This window comes from Pygocentrus nattereri, chromosome 14 (genome assembly GCF_015220715.1).
Source record: "Pygocentrus nattereri isolate fPygNat1 chromosome 14, fPygNat1.pri, whole genome shotgun sequence".
Classification (NCBI taxonomy): domain Eukaryota; kingdom Metazoa; phylum Chordata; class Actinopteri; order Characiformes; family Serrasalmidae; genus Pygocentrus; species Pygocentrus nattereri.
In genome coordinates, this window is record NC_051224.1 from 41,314,783 (window position 1) to 41,333,273 (window position 18,491).

The 18,491-nt window shown below is 47.2% G+C and overlaps 1 protein-coding gene across 1 annotated transcript in view; it reads left to right on the forward strand.

Moving 5' to 3' along the window:
- The first annotated feature begins 4,184 nt into the window (after positions 1-4,184).
- Positions 4,185-18,491, forward strand: part of LOC108413484 (ephrin type-A receptor 7-like) — a 235,180-nt gene continuing 220,873 nt past the window's right edge. Inside the window, exon 1 of the mRNA XM_017686013.2 lies at positions 4,185-4,360. Within this exon, the coding sequence (XP_017541502.1) occupies positions 4,282-4,360 (79 nt within the window). The 5' untranslated portion in view covers positions 4,185-4,281. The remainder of the gene's footprint in view (positions 4,361-18,491) is intronic.

Consider the following 18,491-nt stretch of genomic DNA (forward strand, 5'->3'; position numbering starts at 1 on the left):
GACATATTGTAAGCAGTTCCACATTTTAAAAGCACTATCAAACATTTACAGTAATCCAATGACTTAACATTTACACACACTGCACCACACAGGACTGATGATGCTCTCTTTTCATTCACACAAGCAGTGGAGAGGTGATTTTTAAGTGTAGCTGATATCAACCATATGCTCAGGAAAGTACGTTGTGATGTAACTGATTACGATAACACTACTGTCATATTGTTCTATTATAGCTCTATTTCGCTCTATTACACATCATATATTCACATTATATCGCCACATGCCGAATGTAAAGTGAGTTTTCATCATCTGAGGCTAAATACATGTAAATAAAAGGAAAGTAGAAAACTGTTAGTAATGTTTGTTTATTTGATGTTTGGTAATAATGCCCTTAGAGCTCACTGACGATCTTCCAATCACAAACGTGATCACGTTTTCTGTGCAACGCATATACAGACAGCATAACGCGAAGAGTAAACAAGGACACAGATGTGGTTCCATTAGCTGAAATCACCCACAGGGGAGCCTACGTATCTAACATCAATGAAAGAGGTTGAAAAAGAGCCTTGTGGGTGCTCCAGCGTGGTTGGCCCTGTTGTCAGGAGATTGCGAGTTCGATCCCTGGTGATGCCAAGCCGTTTGTGGCCATGAGTCCAAGAGAGCACAGTTGTCCTCGCTCTCTCTGGGTGGGCAGGGTGACCCCTCATCTACCCCATCACTCAGTGTGATGGTAGCCAGCCCAGGGATCTGTTCGCTGATGTAACAGATCTGGTGGTTAACGTTCTCCTCCGTAAACTGCTTCACAGGACTCAGAAGCTTGTGTTTGCCTTCACCCTTCTAGTGCTGATGGTATCGTGTGATTGGGGGAGTCCTAACTAGTGGATGGGATTAGATATGTCTAAATTGGGGAAAACTGAGGAAAAAACGGCCATGCAAAGTGGCTCTGGGGAGACGCCACACCCCTAAGAATTATTGTTGCTGTTTTTGTTAGGGTAATCGAGCTCGAGCAAGATGGTCTTCGAAGTGTAATTAGTGGTTAGAAGTGTCTACCCTTGACTTTGCCTAATTGAATTGATATTAATTAACTGTGTTGTTTTGTATGTCTGTTCACATCTTGGATTGTCTGTTTTTGTACTCAAAATGCTTAGTAAATATTTTCTATATTGTCTACCCTCCTCGGCATCCTGTGCTACCTCCATCTGTTTCATGTTGGGGTAGCGCTGGGCTGGGCATTCCTTGCTGTCTGTTGAAGTGCCTGTTCAATAAAAGAGCATTTGTCCATCTGTGCAATGTGTCCACATCTTCTCAGACGCCCGTACTACAATATAAAATGGTAGGTCACTTACCGATCAAGTGCTATCAAATTTTAGCCACTGAAGGGGGGATTTGGGCAAAGCACAGCTCAGATAGCGGAAGTTCTGGGGGTTTGCGGTGGTGGTCACCACAGCGGGACTTTCTCCTAATAGTATCTTCTTCCAGATCTTTCCACTTCATCCTCCTTCACTCGTCCCTTTCTACTCAAACAAAGCTGAGAAATCAAGCACACAAGAAAAAGGTTGCGGCTGTGAATGTGGGTGTTTTTTCAACCACCATCGTTTTTTCTGTATTTAAGGAGCACAGATAGAAAAACGATGCCGGGCAGCCTAGCATGAAATTGTAATGCGGCAATAAGTATTAGAGCAAAGCTCAGTGGAAACGGACACTCTGCGGCCTGGAGGTGGGCTTTATGGGCTTTGGCACAGATGTGTAATCTCATCCAGCACGCTGAAACAAGTGTGTGTGTGTTACAGGACAGAAAAATGACTCTGTATTAAAACCCTGTAAAAAAACAGGGCCAACCTACAGGAGCAACTGACTGACTGACTTCAAAGTATAAAAAAAAAAAAAAAAAAAAATATATATATATATATATATAAATAATGAAAGAAATAGTGCAGTACAATACATAACAGTATTCCATATATCGCTCGTGTGGGAAGAAAACCTCATGTCTCCAAAATGATAACTTTACAGGGGAAGGAAAAGAACAGATGTTTTTCCAAATCGTTTTGGGTCATTTCTTTCAGTCTTTTTGTCCATTCATCATGAAATTTACATACAGTGTAAAGGTCACCAGGTCAAATCATGTCAAAAACTGAAAGACATAAAAAATGGAGATACAAAGTTTTCTTCTGACAACAGTGATATGCAGGATGTCAGTGTTTACAGAGTCTTAACGTAGTTAACGGCATCAGTCCAAAAACAATTTGCCTTGGCATTACGGAATCTGGCTGTCGGCTGTTCCAGGACAGGAATGTCCAGAAGATATCCACACCATAACTGAGATAAAGAAAGATTAGGCTGAAACCAGACTTTCCAGACTGATTTCTATGATAACCTTTCTTTATTGTACACTAAGTATCAAATTAGAATCATCAAGAAGCAAAAGTACGACAGAGGAGTGTTTACAGATAAATAGCCGTTGTGTGGCATACATCCGTACAGTCCTCACAACTGACCACGACCAAAACATATGAACATAATCTCCAACAAAACCAACTGACATCTGTTACAGTTTTTGTCATTCGAAAGCTTCATCAAAAACGCACGGCAGGGAATGACATTAATCCTGTGAGCTAATTTGAAGTGAATTAACTGAGGAGATGAATTCTTAGAAGTTGTGAAAATGTCCCTGTGTCTCTGCTCCAGACCTCAAAAAAAGAAAACGTCTGTGGTTATGATGCAGCGATGCACCTTCAGATGGCGACTTACTCACAGGTGAGAGGGAATGAGTAAAAATCAGGCCAAATCATCCCATTTGTCCAGAACTTTTAGTGTCTAGTATTAATTGGCCTACAAGATAAAATAAAAACACAAGCTGTTTAAATATATATATATATATATATTTGCAATTTTCCATGTCAGCTCTTCCAAGCCCCCCTCCGCAATTCCTTTGCACCCCACCGTTTAAAGACCTCTGGTGTAGGGCCTTCAGTCCAGCTCCTGAAGTCCTGACCAATGGGAGAGCTCGCTTGGTTCAATCTACCCGGACAGGACAGAGAGAGATCAATCCTGATTGGACAGTTTTCTTCAATACAGAAACCCTTACAGGCCAAGTTCTACACAAGCAACGTGCTGTTCACACATTTCTGATCCATACACATTTAAAAAAGACGGTTCTTCAAGGGTTCTCTAGTAAGGGCAATGGTTCTATTTAGAATCATGAGTTCACGCTTAAATGATTATTTGCATGGTGAAATGGTTCTTCGGAATGTGTTCTGTATGGTTCTTTATAGCACCAAAATGGTTCTTTTATCATATACACTCTTAAAAAGATGGTGCTTAATGGTTCTTTAGTAAAGAAAAGTGGTTCTACGTTGAACCATGAACATTCAAAGAACCCTGTGCATGATTTAATGGTTCTTCAGACTGGTGGAGAACATGCTGTAGAAAAGGATTCTATACAGCACCCAAAAGGGTTCTTTTATTGTTAAGCTGTCCAGCTTGTAACAATAGATGGTTCCTTTGGGTGCTATATAGAACCGTCTATAGTACATTCATGCACATTTTCCATCAATTTGAAGAACCCTTTCATTATGCAAAGAGCCTTTAATGGTGAAACCTGTTCTTTGGGTGTTCGCGGTCTATATAGAACCATTGTCTTTACTAAAGAACCCGTGGATCATGCAAGCTCAGTGTCTTATCAGCAGAACTCTTTTTGGTGCTGCGCAGAAGCATCTTCAGAAAGGTTTTGTATAGAACCATGTAGACATTCTCCATCAGTCTGAGGAACTATTTCCACAGGCAGACAACCATTTAAGCGCGAAATGGTTCTGTGTAGAACAATTATCTTCAATAATTTAACGCTTAACAATGAAATAAGAGCATTTCTACAACGCTTACAGAGCTAAAGCAACAGTATGACGCTTATATTAAACAATAATCAACTAAAAACCCCAAACGTGTTTTTAATGTTCATTACTGTCTCTGAATCTATGAAGCGTCAACAAAGGCCAGGTGAGATAACCGTCGTGTTAGCGGTCAAAGCTGTCACGATTCGGCGCGACGCGATTGGCGACCTTGTAATACCCTCAGCGCACTCTCGAGTCTCATTGGACGCTGCGCGCGTCGATCATCGCCAAGCCCCGCCCCCGAGATGCCAAATAAGGCGCGCTGCGCGGCTTCATGCCACTACCAGCCCGGACGGCTCTCCAGCGCGGCGGTGTGCGGATGTGTGCGCGGGAGAGAGCGAGTGAAGTGCTAGCGACATGACCAGAGCTCCGAAAACGGGTCCAGTCGAACATGGAGCTGCTTAGAACCACAGTTTCGGTGCTTTGGATATTACTGCTGAACCGGATTAAGGAGTGCTGCGCTGAGGAAGGTACGGTGAGATTTTTACCTCAGCCGGTTTTAACGGTCGCTCTCCTGACGGAAACTCTCCTCAGCCTCTCCTCAGCCTCTCTGTCCTTTCTCAGCCCCAAAGTTTACACCTGACCCCGTTTTCTTTATTTCACAGTAGATTAGAAGATTAAATGCTCGTTTGTACGAAGTTCCATCCCTTAAAATCTTTAAAATCCTGTCAGTAGCTTCGGAATTCGCACGTTGGCTTCCTTTCCGCCGGCTTCTACTTCGAATTCGGCCGTTCCACCTTAAATGGTGCAGCAGTTACATTCCGGCGCCTTGGGCACCAGATAGTAACCGCGGCTCTGTTTAAGGTGGAACGGAAGAATTAAAACCAGAAGCTTCCATACGGAGTAATTCAGTGAGCTGACCAGCTTTTAGTTTATTGTTTGGGCTCGTCGGTCGTTTCTGACGGTTCTGCTTCAGTTTAAACATTTTTCTCCAACTTTCTTTTGTTTAGTTTGGAGTTTGGAGCGTCTCTGTGCACTCTTGGAGCACTCTTAGCAAAAAAGGGTTCCAAGGAAGGTTCTATGATGCCGTTTTCGTGCTGCCTAGAACCGTTAAAGTAAGATGAAAATGTTCTACAGAAGCAAAGAGCTGTTTCTGTTATATAGCTAAACACTAAAATTAGTGTTTCTGTTTAGAACCATGAGCTCTTAGAACCATTTCATGCTTGGTGAAGTGGTTCTTTAGATTGATGGAGAATGTGTTGTGTTTTAAAATTGTTCTATATAGCACCAACAAGGGTTCTTTTACTGTATTGTGGTAAGAGGAACCCTCTTTGGTGCTATGTAGAATCAAATTCAAAAAGGTTCTGAGCAGAACCAGAAGAACCAATGCACATGTACTTGGTCCTACCAAGAACCCCTTTTAGTGTAAGATAGAACCATGAACATAGAAGAAAATGTTCTGTATAACCGAAGACATGTTGAGGCATTTTTGTTCTACACAGTTCTGAAAAAAATTCTTGATCTTCAAGGGTTCTCTTCTAAAGGTAGTGTTCTGTTTGGTACCATGAGTTCTGTGTAGAACCATTGTGTATCAAAAGGGTTCTTCTGTTACAAGCATGACATTGTAACAATGGAAGAACCCTTTTTGGTGTAATTGTAGAACCAAATTCAGAAAAGATCTATCTAGAACCATATACACATTCTTCAATCAACATTTCACCATGCAGCAAATATAGAACTCATGATTTTGTCTAGAACCTTTGCATGCTTAAATGATTGTTTGAGCCACGCATTATAACAGTAGACAATAAAAGAACTCTGTTGGCATATAGAACCATATTCTGAAAGATCTTATGCAGAACCGTGTATCCGTTCTCTTTTATCATGCTACAGATATAGAACTCATGGTTCTTCATAGAGCACTTGTCTTTGCTAAAGGACCTCTGAGTGCCTGACCCGGTTTGGTGCTTTATTGAATTATGAAACATGACAAAAGGTTTTGTGAAGAACCCAAAATAACCAGTGTTCTGTTTCTGCGTTCAGCTAACCATCTCATTTATTAAAGAACCCTTTGAGCGTTGTAGATGAAGACGTTCCGTCACGTTCTCTCTGCTGTTCCCGCTCTCGGCTGATGACTCTTTTCCATTGTTTAAGCCTTTTCCAGTCTTTCATTCCCACAGACTCGCTTCACTAAACAGGCCTGCAGGCTGGAGCAGCTTTAGGCTCCGTCACTGTTTTTATGCCGTGTGATGTGTTCTGATATGTTCTGCTCTGGGTTCCGGACGTAAGGGTGGGCATTGTGTTCTGATATGTTCTGCTCCGGGTTCCGGACGTAAGGGTGGGCGTTGTGTTCTGATATGTTCTGCTCCAGGTTCCGGACGTATGGGTGGGCGATGTGTTCTGATATGTTCTGCTCCAGGTTCCGGACATAAGGGTGGGCATTGTGTTCTGATATGTTCTGCTCCGGGTTCTGGACGTAAGGGTGGGCGTTGTGTTCTGATATGTTCTGCTCCGGGTTCCGGATGTAAGGGTGGGCGATATGTTCTGATATGTTCTGCTCCGGGTTCTGGACGTAAGGGTGGGCATTGTGTTCTGATATGTTCTGCTCCGGGTTCCGGACGTAAGGGTGGGTGATGAGTTCTGATATGTTCTGCTCTGGGCTCCGGATGTAAGGGTGGGCATTGTGTTCTGATATGTTCTGCGCCGGGTTCCGGACGTAAGGGTGGGTGATGTGTTCTGATATGTTCTGCTCTGGGTTCCGGACGTAAGGGTGGGTGATGTGTTCTGATATGTTCTGCTCTGGGTTCCGGACGTAAGGGTGGGTGATGTGTTCTGATATGTTCTGCTCCGGGTTCTGGATGTAAAGGTGGACATTGTGTTCTGCTATGTTCTGCTCCAGGTTCCGGACGTAAGGGTGGGCGTTGTGTTCTGATATGTTCTGCTCCGGGTTCCGGACGTAAGGGTGGGCTATGTGTTCTGATATGTTCTGCTCCGGGTTCCGGACGTAAGGGTGGGCGATGTGTTCTGATATGTTCTGCTCCGGGTTCCGGACGTAAGGGTGGGCGATGTGTTCTGATATGTTCTGCTCTGGGTTCCGGACGTAAGGGTGGGCGATGTGTTCTGATATGTTCTGCTCCGGGTTCCGGACGTAAGGGTGGGCGATTTGTTCTGATATGTTCTGCTCCGGGTTCCGGACGTAAGGGTGTGCGAGGAGTTCTGATATGTTCTGCTCCGGGTTCCGGACGTAAGGCTCTGAACTGCAGGCAGACAAAACAGCTCGGAATGTGCTCAGACTCTGCTGGGGGGCGGTTCTCTGTTCTGTGGAGTGAGGTGCTCATCGCTGGGCTCTAGATTCACTTGTTTTAGGCCAGCTGTGCGTTGGTGGCTCTGCGTTGACCGGCTGGCGCGTCTCGAGCACCGCAGCCGGCGCCCTCACTGACGAATGAGCTGAGATGCTCCAGAACCGCTTTGCGTTCACTTGCGCTGAAAGTAAAGAACGTGTTCTGTTATCGGTCTTTTTCTTTGGACACGACGAACAGAATGCATCCCGATATTCCCGCGTCCGTGTCCCGTGTGCTGCACGGGATCCATTTGAAAAGCTCCCGGTCGTAATGCAGAGGTAGTGCCGGTTTCCATGATGCGCTCAGAAAGGCAGGATTTATCGTGACAGTGATGAGTATCGTCGTATTGCCCACCCTGGCCGGCTTACGAAGGGCTCAGTTGATGCCCGGCTGGCGTGCTGGGCTCAGGTGAGGCTAGCTGAGCGTCCAAATCAGTGCCACAGCGCGGAGGAGGAAGCAAAGGCTTATAATAGAGCCCCTTTAGGCTGGCTGGCAGTGATGGAGCCCAGCTGAGCCAGCAGATACACTTCCTCACGCGCGCTCTGCGTGTTTCATAGGCACGCACTTATTTTCAGTTCTCTCTCTTATACACACCCGCAGGACAGATGTCACCATTCGCACTGTCCACTAAGCCCAGTGGAGTGGCAAAACCGAAGAATCGGTGGCCGGAGTAACAAATGCTGCATTAATGAGAACGTTGCTGTTGTGGTGACCGCAGCGGTTCCCCTGCCGGGCTGTCCCACCTTATTTGATCTGGGTTCTGTCTTTAGATGCTGCCACGGTTTAGCTGCTGCAGTGAGAACCTTTATTTTGCACCTTATTTTATTCAAGACCGTATATTTGAGAGCAAAACTTCACCCAGTGGAAGAGCAGGCAGACCGGCTCTGTGAGGGGAGCCGCCGCGGTCACCACGCGATCGCGCTGGCTATCGCTGTGGTTAACATTCGGACAAAATCTGATCAGATGTAGAAAATTCAGCGTCTGGGGGAAAAGAATCCCCATGGCAGGCGGCCGCTCGGGCCTCAGGCGTTCGCCCAGTTGTTTGGTTACCAAAACGTGGATTACTTGCTAATAAGCGTGTAACGATTCTGAAACCGAGACGGAAACCGATGCAAAAGCCATGTTCACATTACAGGCCTCACCGCTCAAATCCGATCTGTCTGACAGGATCGTTCACACTCGTTTAGGTCAGTGACTCATCTGTCATTAATGTGATGAGTCCTGCTCAGTGACGTCACGTGACTGAATCACTGCATCGTCAGCGCAAACTAACGAGCAGAACGAGCTTCACTGAGAAGATCGTTAACTCTGATCGGCTCTCAGCTTCGTTATTAGAGCCAGACGAAGGAGGAAAAGGTGAGATGAGCTGCTTTGCCACCGTTTACAGGCTTTAACTTCCGCGCTGCGCCGTTGCCATGGCAACGCTGTATATTGGCGCATGCACGTGAATTCCGATCTGAGCGTCACATTAAGGTCACGCGGCCACGAATCGGATAAGGATCCGATCTAGGACCACATATGAAAGCGACTCAGGTCGGATTTGAGAAGATTGGGTTTGTGTCCACACAGCCCTGAAAACACCGGATCTGAGTGATTAAAAATGTGATGATTTTCTGTATATTAAGGTCCAGTATTTATTTATTTATTTATTTATTTATGTATGTATGTATTTATTTATTGTCCAGGAACGCCAGCATGTGCACCTTTTCTGGCTTGTGGCTCACTTTGTCCAGACTGCTGCTTAGCTGTGGTTGTGATGTCACAGGCATTTGGGTGTTTGGTTGCTTCTGATTGGTCCAGCTCCTCTACAAGCAGTTCACAAGCTGTGTTAAGTTAAATTTACCCACTCAGTGTTTCAGACGGTGCTGTTGATAAATGGGGAAATGCAGAGTTTGTCTTTGCAAAATCGGACAATGTCGATATAAACGTGATCCTGTCGGCTCTGGAGTTTTAGTTATTTTCGTTTTGTTTCTGTCAGGATGAAATCTCTATCTTTATTATTTTTTTGCCATAATTTGAAGTCGCCAACTGCTCCGTACATTGTGTCCGAATTGTGTGACGAACAAACCAGTTGAAATGCTCCAAAATCACTTGGAATAAATATCTCGTCTACCTTTTCAGAGATTCAGCATCTACTGTTTATTAACGCGTTGGCGGATATGAACGGAAAAATATCGGATATTGGTTTCAGACCACGGTTCGCGTATCAGTGCATCCCTGCAGATGTTTACATCGTTTCCAGTAGATGAATAAAACTTATTATACCAGGTTTGGCTTCCAGTTTGTGCACTTTAGGGAATGTAATGGATGTTATTCATAAGGAAATGATGGAGGTAATTCACGATTTTCATTCTGCGATAAACAGGAACATAAACACTTATTCACACAGCTCACTTGCTCTCTCAGGGGTCACCTCTACCAGCTCAACTCCTCTGCTGGACTGCTGCTGGGCCTGATTGGCAAACCGTGCGCTAATGAATGTTGTGACATCAATTAATTGTGGAGAAAGCGGTGTGTTCTGAGTGGCCTTGCCCGTCTGGCCTGCTGTGGTCAGTCCCCACTTTAAGCTGAATGTGCCCCTGCTATGAAGATGACCCTCGAGTGTGCAATTACGCTCCAGCCCTGCTGAGAGACGTTCCTGATTCTATCTGTACTTCGCCTTGATCCTTTTTGTTGCAGGCAGATTCCAATTGGTTTTAAGACAAGATAGGTGGGTGAGTGAGGCTGGCGAGAGGCTGGGGGCGTCACCGATCGGAGGATTACTGTGCTGAGCCGTCTGTCTTTCTGCTACTCTGGCGTTTTCTCACCCGAGCAGCTGCACCACACGTCTGATTACCACAGACGGTAGTTTAGACCCGTTTTTCAGTGTTTAGTTAAAGAGGAAACTAGTTTTGTTTATAAGCAGCTGGAGATGCGCCGACTTTCTCTTTCTCAGTGGGGCTTCTGAGCTCAGTGCACGGTGGGGCTGAACGATTAATCGGTTTTATATCCAAATCGCGACGGCTGCAGTCTAATTACGCTCTTAGAGATGGTTCTTTAAGGGTTCTTTAGTAAAGAAAATGGTTCTGTGTAGAACTGTGATCACCTCAAAGAACCCTTTGCACGATGAAAGGGTTCCTCGCATCGTGAAAGTGTTCTTCAGAATGGTGCAGATCGTTTTGTAGATGGTTCTATATAGAACCTTTTTAAAAAGGGTTCTATATAGCACCCAAGAGTGTTCTTCTATTGTTATTGTCAAGGTAGTAACAGGAACTGTAGCAGAACCCTTTTGGGTGCTGTATAGAACCATGTACAACACTTCTTCCATCAATCAGAAGAACTGTTTCACAATGCAATAAAACATGTAATCAGGCCAAGGGTTTTTTCGAAGGTTCATGGTTCCATGTGGAACCACTTTCTTTACTAAAGAACCCTTAAAGAACCATCTTCTTGACGTGTGAATGTTGATCCGTTGCGAGGTTTCAGAAGGGAGGTTTAATCACACGGAGATTGTGAACTGGTTTTAGATGAATTCGACGAATCAGAAGCGACCAGAGAACCGAGTGTTGTGACATCACAACCACGAATAACTGGGCAGCCGCCCTTACACAGTGGCTTTTATTATAAGTGGGTTTTGCGGTAGCTGCTCTTTTGTTGAGTCCCAAGTGCAGGGAGGCTGTATGTGGTAATCGGACTGCAGGTGCAGCAGGTAGAGATTAAGCAGAAAGTGCTGGAGTATTCCTTTAATGCCCCCCCCCTTATTGCCCCCTGAAGCACGGGTGTCGTCCCTCATGCAGTCAATCTGGCGGCTGGAGGCTCTCTCATTCCCCGCTCCTCAGCGCTAACACACCTTGGCATCTCATCTGGAGCTCGTTTACTCCTTCACCGCTCGTAACTAACGCAATGGTAAATAAAGTGTCTATATCTGTGTTGTCGTCATGGCGACGCCTGGTTCCCATCACCACCACTGTAAAGACGTCTGAACCTCTCTGTCTGCATCTTAATGGAATATCGCAGGCATTTTGAGAAGCTGGTGGAATTCCCCTCGAGTGGAGTTTACAGTTTGACTGTGACGGTTTGATCTGTCCGCGCTCTGATTGAACGCAAAGTTATTAGCAGTCGACCCCTGTGCCCCGTTGCTCTGATTAGGGCGAGAGATTTTCAGCTCGTTCTAATGAGACAGGCGAGACGGTGGCACTTGTTGTTGGCAGGCCAACAGCATGCCATCCTGGCTCAGAGGGAGACGGGCATGCCGGGCAGGGAAGGTCAGAGCAGTGTGTGAAGCTGGCAGACGAAATGGTGACATCCCCTCTCCAGGACCTCGAGGCGGGGGTTGGCAATGTGCTGCGTCTCTCAACCAGCCCATATTCTCCATTCATCTTGCATTTTATTTCACATTTATTTGTTTATATACCAGAAGAAGTCATGATTACGTTTCACATGGCCGCTTCTTTACACTTCAGAACTAAACAGGCTGTTTTTCTTACTCTGCCTCTGACTGTTGTGTGTAAATGCCCTCGGTTCTGATGGACTGTCCTGTATTGTGCCTCACACAAACGGGTAAAACTGAAAATCACTATTTTTGTCTTCCAGCGTTGGTTGTATTCCGGCTCCAGCAGCAACCAGAATATAAGGGTAGAGACTGTATGTCAGAGGTCTTCAGCCTGGTTTCCAGTCCTGGATTTTATCATCACTGTTGGTTAATTAAACTGTTGGCGTAACTTATTAGGTACCTAGAGCCCAACCAGTGGAGACAAATTCTAGGACTGGAACCTGGATTCAAGGTCCAGATTTGAAGACCTCCGCTATGTACGGTCCAGTGCTATGAGGTAGAGACAGAGATGAACAGGGAGACAAAAGCATTATCACAGTTATTGTACGTCATGAAATCTGACGGGTTGTAAGTTTTGCACCTGTTTGTCTTTTGTTAATGTCTTCTGTGTTAAATACAGATGCTACAGAGCATCTTGTTACAGGAGGCAGTGCTGCTCTCAGCCCCTCTACCCCCTTCTCCCCCTCTGATTTACACAGGTGTGTTTACAAAAATTGGTAGAGCCAGAATTGACTGATTGAGTTGGAGGGGGTCGGTGTTGTTTTGCTGCCCCCTGCGCGGCGCAGGGTCGCCGGCATACGTCCTCGTTCTTCACCGCCGTGTGATTCTGCTGCGTCTGCAAAAACGCAACCCTGAGAGGGAGGAGGAGCGTCTTCGTCTGAGGTGCTCTTGCGAGGAGGACAGGCGCTTTCTCACTGGCAGAACAGGAATGTCTCCATAATGCATAGCTTTACGTTGGAGGACAGTAACTGTGAGTGAGTGCAGGCTGAAAGGACTAATGGCAGAAAAACACAGTTCACACAATTCACCATGTCACTCCAAATGCAGTCGGGCAGCCAAAGCCCTTTCGAGCAGGAATTAGTTTTGCCACAGGAGGTCCGGTATTGTGATGTGTGATTTGACTGATTGGTTCGCACTGAATAAAGGATCTCTAATTTCCCCAAATTACCCCAAATAGCCCGGACTGAAATCAGGACCCTGAGACAGGAGCCACACTTCTGAGCCATCACATGCTGTGCAGCTGTAGACTCGTGTCGTGGGTTCATTACACTAAACTCATCCAACAAGGCTGAAAATGCACGACAGGAACTTTTGAGATTATTTTCCTTCTACTTATAATTTGGCCATCACACAATGTGGGTTTCAGTAGTTATGAACTTCAGGATTAAGGGACAAATCAAGCCTCATCTTAGCTGCCAGCCTTGTCTTCACTTGAAAAGAAAATAAAGGGAGGCGCAGTTTTCTGTGAAGGCGAATTTCGGCTTCTTATTCAACAGCTTTTTGTTTGAATTTTCTCTTTACACCTTAAATAGTGCCGCAATTACTGAATTCAAAAGGAAGTTGGTGCTGAGACGTTCCGCCCGAGGCGCACGCGTGGACGCGTTCTGTTCGGCCCGAGGCGCACGCGTGGACGCGTTCAGTTCCGAGCGAGGCGCACGCGTGGACGCGTTCAGTTCCGAGCGAGGCGCACGCGTGGACGCGTTCTGTTCCGAGCGAGGTGCACGCGTGGACGCGTTCTGTTCCGAGCGAGGCGCACGCGTGGACGCGTTCTGTTCGGCCCGAGGCGCACGCGTGGACGCGTTCTGTTCGGCCCGAGGCGCACGCGTGGACGCGTTCTGTTCGGCCCGAGGCGCACGCGTGGACGCGTTCTGTTCGGCCCGAGGCGCACGCGTGGACGCGTTCTGTTCGGCCCGAGGCGCACGCGTGGACGCGTTCAGTTCCGAGCGAGGCGCACGCGTGGACGCGTTCAGTTCCGAGCGAGGCGCACGCGTGGACGCGTTCTGTTCCGAGCGAGGTGCACGCGTGGACGCGTTCTGTTCCGAGCGAGGCGCACGCGTGGACGCGTTCTGTTCGGCCCGAGGCGCACGCGTGGACGCGTTCTGTTCGGCCCGAGGCGCACGCGTGGACGCGTTCTGTTCGGCCCGAGGCGCACGCGTGGACGCGTTCTGTTCGGCCCGAGGCGCACGCGTGGACGCGTTCTGTTCCGAGCGAGGCGCACGCGTGGACGCGTTCTGTTCCGAGCGAGGCGCACGCGTGGACGCGTTCTGTTCGGCCCGAGGCGCACGCGTGGACGCGTTCTGTTCGGCCCGAGGCGCACGCGTGGACGCGTTCTGTTCGGCCCGAGGCGCACGCGTGGACGCGTTCTGTTCGGCCCGAGGCGCACGCTTGGACGCGCTCTGTTACGACCGAGGCGCACGCGTGGACGCGCTCTGTTCCGACCGAGGCGTGTGACACCGAGCCACCGTGTTCTGTGCATCATTAAAGTCCTAGCTTTAAGCTTTTTCCTTTTTCCCCATAATCTATTTCTTCTTCTTCTCCTTAAGCCGCTGGATTAATGCATTAGCAGCTACTTGTACTGGAAGTGCCTCTGGGTTTCTGGAGTGGAAGATCACATCAGTGGAAGATGACATGAGCCGTTTTGCTAAACAGGCGCTCCTGAGATATTTTGAAAGAGCCCATTTACAGTAGAGCTCTCTGATGTGCTTCTTTCTTTGAAGAGGCTCTGAAGAGTCTTCAGTTTGTCTGCGATGCGTCAGTATTAATGCGGCGGAGCCCGAGCCGGAGCCGGAACCGGGCCGACAGGCGTGCGCTGTGTGCGCTGGGGCAGATTCCACATGCGGCTCTGCTCTTACGTAAGACTCACGCAGCAGACAGCGCCGCCTGTTACGGCTTCCATTAATATGAGAGTGTGAAGTGTTTTTTCATGAGCAGACACTGAAACTATTCACTTCAAAGCAGGAAACTGCCCTCTTTGGTCTTTACCTGCTAAAGCAGTACTTTTATTCTTACTTAAGTCAAGTAATGTTTTCCGGCTCCGGTGAGTGAATGTTTTACAGCTCAGAGCTGGTTTTCCAGTAGAGCCGCATGGTTCTTGATTAAATGTGAATCGTGATTTTAATTTGTTTAGAATTGATGAGTTTCACGGACGATTCTTCAGAGTAAGCCTGGTTCAGACTGTAAGCCCAAATCTGATCGGCATATCCAGATTGATTTTTAATAGTGTGGACAGCAAAAAAACACACAAAACCACATCTGGAGGAGGTCTGAAATGCGACTGTAATCAGATGTTTACAGATGTGTCTCAGTCTGGACGCTCTGGACGCTCAAATTGGATTCCAGAGTGTCTTTTTCGTGACTCATGAAGTGCTGGGACTCAAGAGGAGCTCCAAAGATTCATGATGATGAAGGGAGTTCTGAAGAGTTTGGAGGGGAGATGATGCTCCTCCACCTCTCCTGCAGCATCATCATCATCCTCATCGTCGTTGACCGCTTAATCCAGATAGGGTCACGGTAGCAGTTGGGAGAGCAGAGAATCCCAGATGACCCTGTCCCCTGCAACTTCCTCCAGCTCATTCCCAGGGACCTCTCCTGCATCCGCGTTTGAAATCCGTGTTACCAGCGTAGCTATGTAGTTACTGATGCCTACGTCGTTACCACAGCAACCAATGCAGATAGACTGGTGATGTCTGGACACACATCTGAACTGTTCCCTTGGAAATAAAAGCAGACGGTGGCCTCAAAGGATCTGACCTGAGAAATAAATCTGATTCGCCTGCCGTCTGAACACCTGCAAGAAAGGTTCTTTATGGGGTGCCACGGAACCAATACAGAGTACCGATACTGATTCCATCTGGCTTAGAAACCCTGATATTTAAGTTTCACTTTTTGATGTTTTATTTTGGTGAAAGCTGTGATGTTACAGCTAGAGTGAATATGTACTGACCACCTCGCACTAAACGATCGAGATGACTCCAGCAAGACTCGGGACTTTATTCCCACGTTGGATAGTCGTTTGGTGTAAGACCAGCGTTGGTAACGTAACGATATCGGGACTTTACCATGACTGTTTTTGTGCAGCTGGTTTGTTTCTTGTTTTTAGGGCAAGGCAGATTTTCCCTTTTCATCACATCAACAGAAGTTATCGAATGTCCAGCCTGAATGTCTTTTGTTTGGAGTAGCGGTCAGTAGACTGGAGGGTACGTTGTGTGTGTGTATCCTGTGATGGGTTGGATCTTGAGTCCGAGTCAGGCTAAAGCAAGTTGCCGTGCCTTTGAAAAGGCCAGGCACTGTTCTCACAACATAACGTCTTAAATTTGAGCTGAAGTAATGTTCTACAGCGGCTGACCCCCAGGCTCACGTGTAGCTGGACGCATCTCAGGGTATTAAGTAATGCAAAGGAGAGTCCAGAGCTGATGGAACAGGATGACGTCCGTGCTGTTTGTATCTGTGGGTGCTTGTGAGCACGTATGAGTGCCGGTTTCTGTGTCTGCATCCGTGTTTCTGTGTCTCCATCCGTGTTTCTGTAAAGCTCCAGTTTCTCGCCTTGGTCAGCTGGTCTGTGTCCGAGCGCTCCAAATGTGTTTTTCATGTCTGGCAGGTTTTGCCGCAGCTACATGCGACGTACGCCGCATGTCGTGGTCCGAGTGTTAACCCCCAGCTCCCCTCTCCACCGATCTCGCTCTGCAGCTTTAATTTCCTCCACGCTCCCCACGGCGATTCAGAGCAGCACGCGCTCACGGCGCCTCTGATAAAGCGTTTCCAATCTGGGTAAAAGCACGGAGGTCATATCGCATTCATGACATTGTACTGACGGGGACGTATAATGCAGTGGGGTGTGTGTGTGGGTGTGTGTGTGGTGTCAGGTGCTGTGTGGAGATTTGGCAGCCAGGCGTGAGTCAGTTAAGAGTAGTGGGTTCACCACTGTTGAATTTTTGTAAATATGCCACCGTGTGTCCAGAAGAATCTGTACATTCGCAGAGGAACGTTCTTTTATAAGCACTTATACCGCTTCATTGTGCATCCTGAGAGATGTACGCTCTTAATGAAGGTTCTTCGAGGGTTCTTAGTAAGGAGAGATCTTTTTATAACCATTTCATGCTGAGGTGGTCCTTCACATGGTGAAAACCTTCTGCAGACTGACGGAGAGTGCTGGGTTCTACGTACACACCCTTTTTGAAAAGTGTTCTGTGCAGTACCGTAAAGGGTTCTGATATTGTTACGAGCGTGACATAACAAAAAATGGTTCCTTGTAGCACCAAAAAAGTTATATGTTCTCCATCAATCTGAAGAACCATTTCACAATGCCAGCGTGCCCTTAAAAATATGGTTCTCCATATTTGCATGGTGAAAATGTTCTTAAGATTGATGGGGAATGCGTTGTGTATGGTTTTGTATAGAACCTTTTCGAAAAGGGTTCTTCTATTGTTGTGATGCCAAGTTTGTTACAATAGCAGAACCCTTTTTGGTGCTATACAGAACCGTATGCAACACATTCTCCGTCAGTCTGAAGAATCATTTCACCATGCGAAGAGTACTTATCATGTAAAGGGTTCTTTGAGAGTTCATGGTTCTACATAGAACCATTGTCTTTACTAGAGAACCCTTAGAGTGTGCAGGTGCAGCAGGTGGGTTTGGAGAAGGCTGGGTTAAGTGTCTTGTCTGTTGAAAAGCCGCTTCCGCTGACGGACGCTGACGGACGCTGACGGACGCTGACGGACGCTGTGCTTTTTTTTCCCGGCTGCTCGGGGTGATTCATGCGTTCCTGCCCGTATCGTGTCGGGGTGCCAACACCTCGATGCCAGCGGCCACTCTGAGCCACTCTGGTGCCCGCGAAGCAACACTCCATGTCATGTAAAACCCCATTAATCTTTTGGAGAGGCATTTGACCTTTCAGACTCATTAAGGCCGTGAACCTCGCACATGCCGGATATTGAGCCCCGCTGACATCCCCCTGCCCCTCCCCCTGCCCACCCACCCTCTTATCGCCCTGACAACGGGAGTGATGTCCCCCTCGCCGTTCCTCGTTGAGCGGGCGTGACCAGTGACCTGGAAAATTGCCCGACCTTTTAAAGAGCAGTTTCCTGGCGATGAATAAATACATAAATTGCAGGATCGCTTCCCCCCCGCCGGAGTTCAGCCGGCGGTTTGGAGGAGGCTGCCTCCGTCACGAGGCCTTTTACATGCAAACGCTTTCTCTGGTGGGAGGTAGTGACCGCTGGGTTTGGCTACCTTGACCTGCGGTGTTGGCACTGCTGTTGTGGCCAGTTTGGCGGAGCTTATAAAACACTTAGTTTAAGTGAGTCTATGGATTTCGCTGCCGGTCATTTTTTTTGTTTTTCTTCTATTGTCCTGGTTGGATTCTGCAAGTTGCTAGCCACACAGTGTCCAAAAGTTTGTAGACACTCAGTACTGAAGGGGGCGCTAGAGGACGAATCAGAAAGGGGTCCGCTCATAGATATACATTGCCTAAATGCCACGTTTGGTCCAGTCAGGCACGGCAGCGGCATCCATCGCTGCTGGACTGCGTTCAGTACCATCACAGAGCGGCAGTTTAAGAAATGCTGTCCAAAATTCCACTATTTCAGGAATATCGCTCTCAGAAAAGGGGAGAGGGTTATACAGCAGAGGGAACGCAGTGATCCGCGCTCACGGTTGTGATGTTTATTGTGTGATGTTTGTGTAGATACGGTCGTGTGGTTAGAGGCCCAGAGAACCTGTTGATGTGGTTGTTCTTCCTCTGGTTTTGTATTAAGCTCATTTCATTTAATGGGCGATTCAGTGAGTCCCAACTTTCTGTAGTAGTTATTTATTTACGGGAGGGGTGGGAATCTCTAGGCATCTCATTCGATGCGATTACAATCCAGAGGCCTGCGATGCGATTATACGATTATCGATGCATCAAGATCTTTTTTTCCTGTACAGGATTTCTGTTTTCTCACGGTGTCAGGACTCTGTCAGTATCTGTAATGATCCCTAATCAATTTACTTCCAATAGCTTTTATTAGTAAA